At 47.9% G+C, this 12,871-nt stretch overlaps 1 protein-coding gene across 1 annotated transcript in view; it reads right to left on the reverse strand.

The window, feature by feature from the left end:
• Positions 1-1,420: 1,420 nt before the first annotated feature.
• The window catches only part of Hhat (hedgehog acyltransferase), a 238,387-nt gene continuing 226,936 nt past the window's right edge, over positions 1,421-12,871 (reverse strand). Inside the window, exon 12 of the mRNA XM_028760381.1 lies at positions 1,421-2,566. Coding sequence (XP_028616214.1) covers positions 2,475-2,566 — 92 coding nt within the window. The 3' untranslated portion in view covers positions 1,421-2,474. The remainder of the gene's footprint in view (positions 2,567-12,871) is intronic.

The following is a 12,871-nucleotide window of genomic DNA, read 5'->3' on the forward strand; positions in this document are numbered from 1 at the left end:
ATTACAGTTAGTTTCTACTACTTAGCTAACCAATAGTTATATTTTTAGAAAAGCAAAGAAAAAAGTCTCAAGTTCTGTAAGGAAAGCCCCACTAACTACCACTACCACATACACTTGCTAACAGCTAGATCCTACGGGTATAGGTAATTTTCTCTCTAGGCCATCATCCTCAATAGGACAAGGACTGTGTTCTCATACAACTTGCAAGCATAATGTCATTCAGTGTTCTGTGTGGTTCCTAGAATTTATGATGACAGCAGGACTTTGGTTGGCATTGGGCATCTTGATCCCCTAGATACTGGCTGGGTGGTTGATTAATTGCTCATGGAACTGGGTCAGGGGGTCAGAGAATCCTGGAGCTGGCAGTGACTCAAGATCTTACCCAGCTTGCTTCCAGAACTGTCTCGGAAGTTGTCCTGGTGGATGAGGTGATTGACTACTGCCCAGGAACCAGACTCAAGGTTCTAGCTACAGCAAGTGGAGACTACAGAGGACAGTTCTCCTCCATCATGTTACATGGGGGAGCAAGGAAAGGTGACACAACTGAGCCCTGGATAATCTACACAGAGAGCTAACAGCCAGTCTCCACTAGCTGCAGAGCTTGTGACTGAATCAGATCGTTTTAATAAACTTCAGGATTATTATGGCCAACCACTCACTGACTAGTCCAGTGTACTGTCATAGATAGGTTTGCCTTTCTGTAAACAGCTTCTCTGGAAGAGTTCAACATCGCCTGAGTTATTTACAGATGTCCTACATTAGTTACTTCCCTACAGTCATTTTTACACTACGGGTTTTCTCAGTGAGTCCTTTTCTAACTTGAAGGCTTCAGCCAGACTCCCTCTGACTGACCACAAATACTCTGTTGGTCCAGGAAATCGCGCCCATTTCAATGGTTGCCACTCACATCCTTAGAACTTCCCAGCACCCCACAGTCGCCTGCCCTGTGTCTCCCTGATTACCAAGCCAGCTGCTGAGGTTACTAATGCCCAGCTAACCTGCCTCTTTCTAACTTGTGCTTTGTTCAGGGAGCACAGTGTGCCCATCCCAGGCCATCAACATCTCTCTTGCAAGCATGGCAGCTTAGGAAGGAAGGGGATCTACCTGATGGCGGGGTGTGCCTCACAAGGGTGCGTGTTCCGTTGAGCTGACATTTCCAGGGACGATCTCAGACACTGTCACTTAGAAAATGAGATAGCGAGAAGCCCAACTGATCTTTCTCTTGTCACATGGTTACAATTCATGGAATAGTTGGGGCATTAAGCATTCGTTCCAAATTCCACACACAGAGCTTCAGAACTTCAAGCTCCTTCCCTTCCCTCCTCCTCATGAACCCAGAGCCAAACAGAACCTCTGTGACACTTGTCAGCAGCTGTCCAGCAGCTGTCTAGAGGGACAAAGTATAAAGACACATGTGTTTAGATCTTAAAATTTTTATTTAAAAATATCCAAAATAAGTCTAGAAGAAAATCAGAATTATCTATGTAGCAAAAACAAGTTCTGCTTTTTTTTTTTTGAAAAAATAATAGTAAGGCAATAAAACCCACTGAGTAAAACACATGGGACCTTGGGATGCCACTCTCCCCTGAGGCCTTGTCCAATACCACCTGTGTGTGGACATCTTACTCTCTGGCTTTTGAATTCCACTTCTGTGCAGAACGGCTGTGAGAGGAACCACCGTGTTACTCCATGGCTACAGGTCTCAGAAAGCAGCTGGTCATGTGTGGACTCCCCAGTAAAGTTCAAATTACAGAACTCTTTGGAAAGCCCCAGCTGCACATCACTCACTTTAGCTAGGTCACCTGCAACATGAAATATGGTTTTCCTGTTTCCCTGTCTAAGGACCATTCATGCAAAAGTTAGTCCAGAGCCTCCAGTGCAGCACAGAAAGTAGTCATCAAAGTATCACAGAATTTCCCAGAAAGACATTCCAAGCATGACAGGACAATCCCTAACCAGGACTTCTATGTCAAAACACATGTCTGCCACACTGAATCTTTGGTAGAGAAGAAAAAATCAAACAGGTCTATGGAAGGTTCTAGAACAAAGTATAGTCAGGAAAAACCTGAGACTGCTCTAGACTGTACCTTAGGCATCAGGAAGCTTATGGGGGGTACATAAAAAATCTCTGAGGCTCCAAAGCTAGAAGATGTTTGGGTTGTATATTTACTGTAATTGATCAAGCTGCCCGTCGTGGAATCTTCAGCAGAAGATGAGTGTAGGTGGTCACTCAGGGACTGTCCTGGAGTGGAAGGTGGTCTCTCAGGAACTACCCTAGAGTGGAAGATGGTCCCTTAGGGATTGTCCGAGATTGGAAGGTGGTTCTTCAGGGATGGTCTCAGAGTGTAAGGTGATCCCTCAGGGACTGTCCTGGAGTGGAAGGTGGTGGTCTTTCAGGGATGGTCTCAGAGTGAGCAGTCAGGATGAAATGCTAAGTCCCTTGGAGGCTGAGCTGGTCCAGCAGCCATAAACAGTTAAAGAACTGTGTATGTCTGAGCCCAGGCAATGCCCACATGTGAATAGCAGTACAGGAATCCCAGGACAGACAGGGTCACCCATGGCCACCCTGTGTGAAGAGACAGAGAGAAAGAATAGTTAGAATACCTGGGTGGGACCTCCCTCATGGGCAAATTGTCCCCTAAGGAGATGGCAACAGAAACACAGGCCACCAGAAAGCCAGCTTTCTCTGGACCCAGCAGGTGGGGTCCTGTGTTCTCACCAGGGTCACTGTGAAGCAATGGTTTCATTACTGCAAAAGCAAACACACTTAGAAACGGGGCAAGCTTTTAAAGAGCATGTCCTATGGAGACTAAAGCAAATAACCAGGGAGAAGATGCCCTTGTGGGTACCAGAGTCAGTCTTCAAATGCACGCCAGCTGTTACATTAAACACAAGGTCACTTTCTAGCATATAGAAAGGTGGACCCTAGATTAGATATTAGATCTCAAAACTCAGAACATAAGGCTGGAGAGACGGCTCAGCATTTCAGAATGCTGCTGCTTTTGCAGAGGTCCAGAGTTCAGTTCCTAGCACCTACATGGTGAATCCCTGTAACTCCAGGTCCAGAGAATTAATGCCCTATACTGGTCTCCACAGCCACTGCTGTATGTTTTACACATATCTACACTCAGATACACACAGGCACACACACTCAAGCATGCTTGCACACTTGCACACACATGCACACATACATGTATACACTCAGGAACACACACATTACACATGTGTGCAATACATATATACATACTAAGGAACATACACACATGTATACGTGTATACACACATACACACGCACACATATATACTCAGGCACACACACAAATGCACACATGTATGTATACAAGTATACAAATATACACATGCATGCACACACACATGCATGCACACTGAATAAATAAATATATCTTGCGAAAGACAACTGTCAAAGTTTGGGGCTGGAGAGATGGTTCAGCCATTAAGAGCACTTACTGCTCTTGCAAAGAACATGGGTTCAGTTCCCAGATTCCACATGGCCATTTTCTTCTGGCCTCTGGTACCAGGCACACGCACACTACACGTGCATATATGCAGACACATACAAATAAATAAATAAACAAACAAATAAATAAATAGATAAATCTCTGAAAACAGACCTCAGAGCTTTAAGCAGCTCCTTCAACAATACACACACCTTAGGGTATCTGATCTATTCTTGTTTTTAATATTAGCGTCAGACTTTCTTGGGGACATCAGAGAATTGGAGGTACTGTAGAATATCAGAAGCCAAACTCCACAGGCTCAGTCCTGTGTTAGCGGTGCTCCCGGGCTACCTCAGGTAAGACAAGCACACACAGTAGGGCTTACTACAATCTTTAACCTATGCACTAGGTAACAGCATACAGAATGTACAAAGCCTATTTAAGCTGGGGCACATGGAATGAGCAAGAGTTTTCCAGTGGAAAGGACAGGGAGAGGTCAGAGTAGCTCGGGTCACCAAGGGACAGGGCTCATGTGACACAGGTGCTGCATAGGGCTGGGTACAAGTCGGTAGAATTATGGGTAGGAAAAAGTTCTAATGACCTTCAGCTGCCATTTTTATTCATTTGAGCTCTCTGTGTCATTGTGCCAGGCTCAAGTTCAGGCCCTGACAACGCTGCCATCCCAGCCTTGACACAGTCACGAATTTCGAAGGTTAGATCAACATTTTGAAAACAGCCTAACTGTTGCACTTATAAATGCAAGTGGAGTGGTCCAAAGCCCTGCACGGTGACAGAAATGTGGTTGGTACTAGAGAAAAGGCAGTAGTGATGGGGTAAAGATCATGGAAATGTGTCTCCCGAAAGACCAGAGTGACAGCAGGGACACTGAACCCCGGACTTCTTCCCAACCTTCCTGTAGACTGGCTTCCACGTGGCATCAGAGTGACGGTCCATCCCATACCTGCTAATGTAAGAGTCATCTATGGTGACTAAAACCAGTGCCTTGCAACTGCCTTCGCTAGCTACAACTGAAATGACTGTACTTCCAACAGACAACATGCCCAGAGGTTCCAGGAACACATGAATCTGGAAGGACGGGAGATACAGTTCAGGAAGGTTGGGTATCTTTCTAAGGATAACGTTCTAAGGAACCCTGCAGGAGGGTCCTGTGAGTCTAGACACCTGCAGCTCTCTGTACTCTGGTTGAGACACAGTTTCAAGGCACCAGTCAGCAGGTTCAGAGTAGGACAGGCACAGGAAGTATCCCCGGACTTCAGCTGTGTTTGGGGTGAGGCATCACTGGGTGTTTGGTCAACATAGAGCCCTGAGGCCACCTGCAGATGTGGGCATGTAGGTGAGTTTCACTTATACAAAGCTGGGCCTAGAACAGCTGCGACTGATGATTCTGTTTGTCCGAAGCCACCTCTGGGAAATCTTTACCTGTAAGACAGAAGGGTCCTTCATCATTGGGAGATGGGCTCTTAGGATCCCCTTGCTCTTATATACCATGAAAAGAGGCAGCTGGGCAACCAGGCAGACGTTTGTCATCTGGACACGATACCTTAGTAAAGTCTTGTTTTCCCCATCTACTCAGTGGGAGCACAAAACAGATTTTGAGGGGTAAACAACCTCACATGTTCATCATAGCTGGAGCTGGAGTGCATTACATAAATCCAAGAGTTTGAAAACACCTGGGCAACACAGCAAGATCCTCTCCCCCAAAAGCCACACAAAGACATGAGCACAAGCCATCCTTCCAACTATGCCAGCAATACTCCACCCTCTGTGTGCCTGGCTCCATGCTAGACCTGAACATCAGAGAATATTGCAGGCACAGTCCAACCAAGGCGGTGCTAACCCAGCCCTGGAGTGGCACAAGGGGTGGAAGTATGGTTGGGCAGAGCCTCCTCCTCAGAAGAGGACAGCAGCACTCTGAGGACCACTGTGATGTTTAGTCACCCAGGCTTGTCAGTCATTAGAAGATGGAGCTAGAATGAGTCTGTCCTGTAAAAAGATGCTAGTCTCCCTCTACCCCTTCCCAGCTTGCCAGATTCAAGACTGTAGAAACTTCTAGGCTTTTTTTTGACAGCTTGACCTCACTACCTAAACAAGTGGTAAGTTTAAACAGGTAATCGCTGGCAACCGGAAATGCTGTGGCTAGATTGTAAGGCTGTGGGAACACTGAACATGGTGGACTTGGCAGGCAAGAGCAGTTTCCATGTAAGTGTAGAGAGAGTGCAACCGAGTCACTTGTGGTGATCAGTGCAGTTGGAATAGGTGGTGTTAATACGGTTAATACAGCTAATCCGGTTACGGTAGTTACACAGGATATGGGAAGCGGTGCCCTGACTACAGCCAACAGGAGGGAGACAGCTATGGAAAACTGGGCAGAGATTTTTCTTGAGGTTATCATGATTGAGCTGTTCTCTCAGCAGTTTTAACGGTCTGAAAAGAAGGAACAGGCTGAGATACATGAGCAAACAGCTGTTATCAAGAGGGGCCTGGAGAAGCCAAAGCATTGTTTCTGGGAAGGGGAAAAAAAGAGTCAGAAATAGGAGAGGGTCTAATAAAACACTGTTGGGGAGGTAATGTCACAGGGCTGGAGAGAGCGCTCAGTTGGTAATGCCCTGGCCTTGTGAGCATGAGGACCTGAGTTTGATCCTTACAACCGTCATGAAAATAGAAAATTATGGCCTGCATCCCCCAGGCTTGCTGCCAGAGCAGCGAGAGATCTGCCTCAAAAGAAGACAAGGTTTGAGGAAGATATTCAGGCTCGAGGGATGATGCAGCAGTTAACAGTAGAGACTGTTCTTCCAGAGGACCTGGGTTCAATTCCCAGCACCCACATGGCAACTCACAACTGTCTGTGCCTCCAGCTCCATAGGATCCAGTGCTTTCTCTGGCTTTGTCACCAGGCATACATTCAGTACACAGAAATACTTTCAGGCAAACCATCAACATATAAAATAATTTTTTTAAAAAAAATGAAATTTGACATGCAAGCTTCTCCTCTTTCCTCCCACACAGGCAGATCGTACGTGCACATCTGCATACACCAGTGTACCTCCCACACAACACGCAAGGTCCCTGCAGCACCCACCATGGAGGTTCCTCTAGATATCAAACCACACATAGATTCACATGTGACTGAAGACTCCAAAGCAGAACCTACAAGAGATATTGCACGCACAGAGTCGCAACATAAAGGTACAAGCAACCCAAGCTGGCAGGTGATCAGGTAAACAGTGTGGTATGTACACTCAGATATCAGAGAGAACACAAATTCTGACAAATGTAGCAGCCTCTGTGGACCACAAGGACTGCAAAGATGTTGCGTCATGTACAAAGCCAGACACAAAGAAACACGTATGTGATCCCAATTATACGAGGCCCTACAGTGGCTGGATTCATAGAATCCGGTGCAAGCATTAGCACGGGTGGAGAGGAGAGAGAAACAGGAAGTACTTGATGAAGACAAAGTTTCGGTTTTGTGAGACAAAGAAAGCTCTAGAGATTGGACGGTATCGACAGCTACATAAAATGCAAATGTTCTTAATGTCCCTGGACTATATTTAAAAATAGCTGAAACACATTTAAGTTATGTACAATTTACCACAATAAAAAAAATGAGGCTGAAACCCTTGAGAAAAATAATATAGAGTAAATTAATCCGTTTATAAGAATTGCTAACAATTTATAATGGCAACAATCTGTGGTTACTGGGAGCTGGGGCAGAGGAGCCCAGGTGCTGAGGGCAGTAAGTGTCTCCCTGGGAGTGAGGCCTATTTAGGGGAACAGGATCCACAGGTAGGCAAGCAGGCAACAGATTCAGGGATAGCCCCTGCTCCTGTTCTTGGGGACCAAGCTACTCGTCTGCTACGTATGTCCAGGGAGCCTAGGTCCAGCCCATGCTCACTCTATGGTTGGTGATTTGGTCTCTGGGAGGCTCCCCAAGGGTCCAGGTTAGTTAACTCTATTGGTCTTCCTGTGGCGCCCCTGTCCTCCTCAGGTCCCTCAATCTTTCCCCCAGCTCTTCCATAAGACTCCCAGATCTCCATGTAATATTTGGCTGTGGGTATCTGCAGCTCCTTCCATTGGCTGCTGGGTGGGCCTCAGTAACAGAGGATGTGCTGGCAGGGGGTAGTGTTGGGGAGTGATACCTAGAGGAGGCTCCCCCTTCTTAAAAGAGAAGGGGAGGGAGGAAAGGAGGTTGTGGAGGAGGTGGTACTGGGAAGAGAGGGAGTCTAATATCGGGATATAAAGTAATTAAGTAAGGTGATAGATAGATAGATAGATAGATAGATAGATAGATAGATAGATAGACAGACAGACAGACAGGAGTCTCCTGGGGTAAGGAGGGAGTTTCTCTAATTTCCTCGTCCACTCTCTGCCCTTCTCTCCCTCTCCATTCATCTCTCGTTTGAGATAAGGTCTTAGCTGTGTAGCCCAGGCTGGCCTCAAACTCGTGACCTTCCCGCCTCCTCCTCCCAAGTGCTGGGCTCATACATATACACCTTGACACCATGAGAACGTTTTAGAATTTCACAGTGAGACTAGTTTCTTGTGTTTACATAGCTGGGAAACATCCACCGGACTGTGCACATGGACGCTGATGCTCTTGATGAATTAACTGTTCACAATGACGCTGGAACAAAAAAAAAACACCTCAGAGGCACCAATCAGACACGCAAGTCGCATGCAGGCTGGTCACTCGCACACACAGACCCACGTATCACAAACATACACAGGCTGCAGAAATGCGAAGGGCTCAAACAAAGCATGCGGCAAAGCACAATTTGGTTTTTAGATGATGTTGAGTCTTGCCTCCTTCCAGGGAGGGTTCTTCTGAGTGTGTCAGGACACAGTTCTGGGCTCCTGGCCCTCCACGGGGGGCCTCTCAGATACTCCTTCTTCACCCTGCAGATGGATTTGGCAGAGGACAGGCTGCAGCAGCTGAGTCAGCACAAATCAGCATCCCGTGGAGAAATCAGCACACTCCTGATGGATGGCGTTAGCTGAGTTACTGGGTGGTGCAGGAGCTGTCAATCACCCCACCAAAGGCTCACTCAGCTATCCACTTCTGCAGTTGCCAGTTGCCACCTCACTCTTTCAAAGGCCACATCCTACCATTTGCCGTTTCTAGAAGATACATGTCTGGTGGTCACCTGGTGAACATGATCTGCAGGAAAATGGTCCTCCTGCCCAGCCTCTCGACACCATGTGTTCTGTCCACGTGTGAGGCTTAAAAATGTGACAGTTCCGTTCGGCTTACAAAGATCACACTCTCAGGTAGTTCTCTCCTTTTAATCTATTATTCACTGTTATCTGAAATTAAAACGCCTTAGCTTCTCTTCATCCACCCAGGCAAGTGTTCCAGACAGTGACTCTGCACCTGCTGTTCACTGGCCCTCCAACTCCCCAGTGCTCATGGACCACAGTTCTCCTGAACGTTGAGGAGTACCTAGGACCCTCACAGATGGACTCATGATTTCGACAGCTCACAGACCTCTTTTCTGGTCTCGTGAAGCAATGTCACCATGAGCTTCAAAGCCATTCTGAGAAAGGAAAAAAGCCATTAGGCTCAAAGGAAACAAGGCTTTGCCTCCCAATGCACATTCCTCTCTGCTTGGGGTACGGGGGTCTCAGCCTGTGCTGGTTAAGGTCAGAGTGAGGACTGACAGTCATCCTTCTCAAAGAGCCTCTGTCAACCGGTTGGCTCAGTTATGTTTGCCCAACAGAAAGATTGAATAAAGAGGTGATTCTCGGAGATGACAAGAAGAGGGTACATTTTTTTTGGGGGGGGGGGAAATCAGTGGGTTTGAGGACCAAAGAGCAGAGTCTCTCTCACTGAGGCCAGCCCCAGGCAGAACTCTGAGAGCTGACATGAGAGGCTACACCAGTGTTAAAGACCGGCACTCACACCAACCAGTAAAGCAGCATCTTTATAGCCCCCAGTTGAGTTTGCTAGCTCAGGATCCGAGAAACACAGGTATCCTGCCTAGGCTCTCTCTGCACGCCTCCCAAGAGGTTTGATGTCATCACGCTGTTAATTATTCAAATGCTTCTTTGCATGGCTGCTTTCATTGGGAGTGCAGCTCCCAGCAGCACACTGTGTTTAACGATGTTCAGATCCAATGCGGGGGGGGGGGGTATGGTGAGGTACTTCATTTAAATCCTATTTACTCCAGTGGCTGCAGCCAGATCCCACGAGCCATTCATCAAATGGTCTTGAGCCCATGTCCCTTCCTCCCGAGCTAAATTTAGATCTTTAATAAGTTGTGGGGCCCGAGCCTTTTCCCGGCAGAGGGCTGGCTACTGATCCAGGGACAGGAACGTGAAGAGGACAAAGCTCTTCAGGCACTGATGCCCATGAACTGCTGGGCCCATTCCAAACACAGGGACACAGATGGACGTTCTGAGGAACCTGCTCTTGCTACCTTAGGGTTCTAAGACGAATGTTGGACCTGAACCCAGGTTTTAGACCCATCCTTTCATGAGAAAAACAAAAATAAAACACACACACACATACACACACACATACATACACAAATGGTTCTTGTGTGAAGAGAGGCTGCATCTATGTCCCCAAGGAACTATGCTTAAAGGCAGACAACAGGGCCCCCACCCTGTAGCTTCTGAAGAGACAAGGCTTAGACCTGAGACTGAGATTTTAACAGGTTCCCTGGGGTTGTGGATATTGTGAGTGTAGGGATTGTGATTGTTCCAGAGACTCCTCACGATGCTGAGAGAAGGGCTTCTGTCATCGATGTCCATAGGTAGACTACAGACAGGCACTCCTTATGCTCAAACTGTCTGCAGCTCTGTCTAGTCTCAAAGCCTGTCTCAGCAATAGGGTGTGCATCCCGCCCCTTAGCCACATGAAGACCAAGGATCAAAGCAGGCCAATCCCTCTTCCAAAGTGTAACAACTAGCTGACCATCAACCCAGCTTACAGAACAGCCTTAAAGTGCACCGGACTGCAGGGCTGGGAAGCACTACTTGCTTCAGGGTAAGGCAGACCACAGGCTACAAGCAGGCCTGCCTCCCAGCCTAGTGTCACCTCCCAGCCTACCCTCACTTCCGTTAAATCCCATGCTAGTCCCTGACCCAAGGTGCCCAAGGTCATTGGGGGGAGGCCATAGAAACGATAGCACCTTGTATTTTCACAGGACCACTATCACTAAATCTCTTGAGCATCCCTAGTTCTGAGGCCTTCACGGCACTACAAAGGGGACAGAGAAGCTGTGGTAAATACCCCTGTGTCCTGCTCCTCCGTTAGTGTTGGATTCTGTCTGTGGACATGAAGGGCTCATTCTAGGTGCTCAGATGGCACCTTAACAAATGCTGTCAAGGTCACAGTCCTTTGACTGCTGTTATGGCCTGAACCTCCCCAGGAGCTTCAGCTGGCAGGGGACCTATTAGGGGAGCATCCTGTCACTCTAAGGAGAAGTCTCTTACTAGGGTGCTGTGTGCCAGTTTGAAACAGTGCCCACGATGGCCTATATAAATCACCTTGTCCACAGTCAATTTCCCAGGCTGATGAAGCCAGCCTCTGCGGACTGCTCATCCTGTCCCAGCTCCCGCACAAGCAGCGGGCACTTTCCAAAGCACTCACTACTATAAAGGAGAATGACTTCATCTGACATAGAGGAAGCAGGGAGAACACGCTGGAGCCACTTACTCTTATTCTGACAGGAAAAGCAGGAGGAGCCAACAGACACATCATCTCTCTCCAGGGCCAACAGGGTGGGATATCTGTTTCCCCAAGAAACTGTCCCCAGCACTTGCTACTCCAGCCACTGTGGCCGAAGGCTGCCCAGTCGCCGGACTTCCCAGCTGTTCCCTCTCCCTCTCTTGGCCTGTTCATACAGTCTCAAAGATTGTAGTTCATTGTTAATTCATAATCAATCAATGCAACCCGGTGGCTGTTGCCTACTTAGCAAACGAGCTATGGAAAGCTGCCTCCTGACACAGAAGGCTACATGCTGAGGGTGCCTAGTCTGTTCATCCACATCTGTACAGGGCCACCTTAGCCACAGGCAAGCCTCAAGACCCGGGTAGATGCCTGAGGCAGCGGGCTTTCTTCTACACACATGGTTACAACATAGTCAACTATAAGTAAATCGCAGTCAGAGATGAACCACCAATAGCAAACCGAAACAATGTAACAATATGCAGTAGTGCATCTGGTGGCTACTCTCTCTTAGTATCCCGATACTTTAGTCATTCTTCATCTTGTCATTATGGGAGATGAACAAGGCCTACCTGGGGGAATGACATGGGAGTGTCGTGCACCAGGAGGCTGCACTTGACTGATGGAGAGGGACCACTTGCTTATGCAAATGTGGGTCACTGGGTCAGTGACAATAGCACAGTGTGTACACACAGGCCAGAGAGGTGACTCATACACAGGTGGGATAGGACACGACGCTTCGTCTCAGATCTCAGAGACATTCACAGCCAGAAACTTATGAATTATTTCTAGAATTTCTCATTTATTATATGTTTGGACTGAGGTTGATCACAGTAACTGGATTTTCAGGAGGAGCCCATGCATGAGAGCTGAGGAGATGGTTTAGTGGTGAAATGGTGTTTGCAAGGGTGAGGACTCGAGTGAGAGCCCCAGGCACGGTGGCCTGTGTCTGTGGCCCCAGCACTAGGAGGGCAGGCAATAGACTCCCTGGGGATTGCTGGTCAGCTTCACTGTATCTCAAATGGAAGGTGCCTGGCATCGGTGTGTGGTCTCCACACACACTTGCACACACAGCGAGCAGACACAGCATTTTCTTGAGGGATGAGGAACAGCCTTCCTTCTTCCCAGGATGTGAATGTCAGTGAATGAACAACGTGGTTGCAGAAACACAGGTATGAACTTAACATTCTCACTTATAAAGCTGCAAGTCCCTACTCCAGGTAACTAACAGTACAAAGGACCTGAGCCAGAGCTGGCTGGCTCATACATCCACTCAGCCTCTGATCCCAGACCATGGGATGTAGTCAGTGGATAGAAACACCCATGGTCTAGGCAACATGTATTCCGGGTGTGCCTGGGACAGAGGAACCTGGTGTGTGCTGATCATGAATGACCACACATACTCAAGATGGCAGGGCAGAGGTGTCTCCCACTCCCTTCCCACCTCTCTCAGTGCATCCTCCAGAAGAATCTTGAGAGGAAGGAAAGCATAATCAGAACCATGTACACATCTGAAAGGGGGACCGGTGAGTGGATCTGATGTGGTCCACGCCTAGCACAGCTGTGATAGTAAAGATTTCAAATAACTTGACTTGAATTCTAGAACAAACAGAGCAGCATGCTCCCTGCAGCAGCCGCAGCCGCAGCAGCTGCTTCCTGGAGCTCTCAGCACCACAGTGGATTGAGAACTGAGGCAGCCGCTGGGACAAGGAAGGGAATG

Source organism: Grammomys surdaster, unplaced genomic scaffold, assembly GCF_004785775.1.
Source record: "Grammomys surdaster isolate TR1022 unplaced genomic scaffold, NIH_TR_1.0 130, whole genome shotgun sequence".
Lineage (NCBI taxonomy): Eukaryota > Metazoa > Chordata > Mammalia > Rodentia > Muridae > Grammomys > Grammomys surdaster.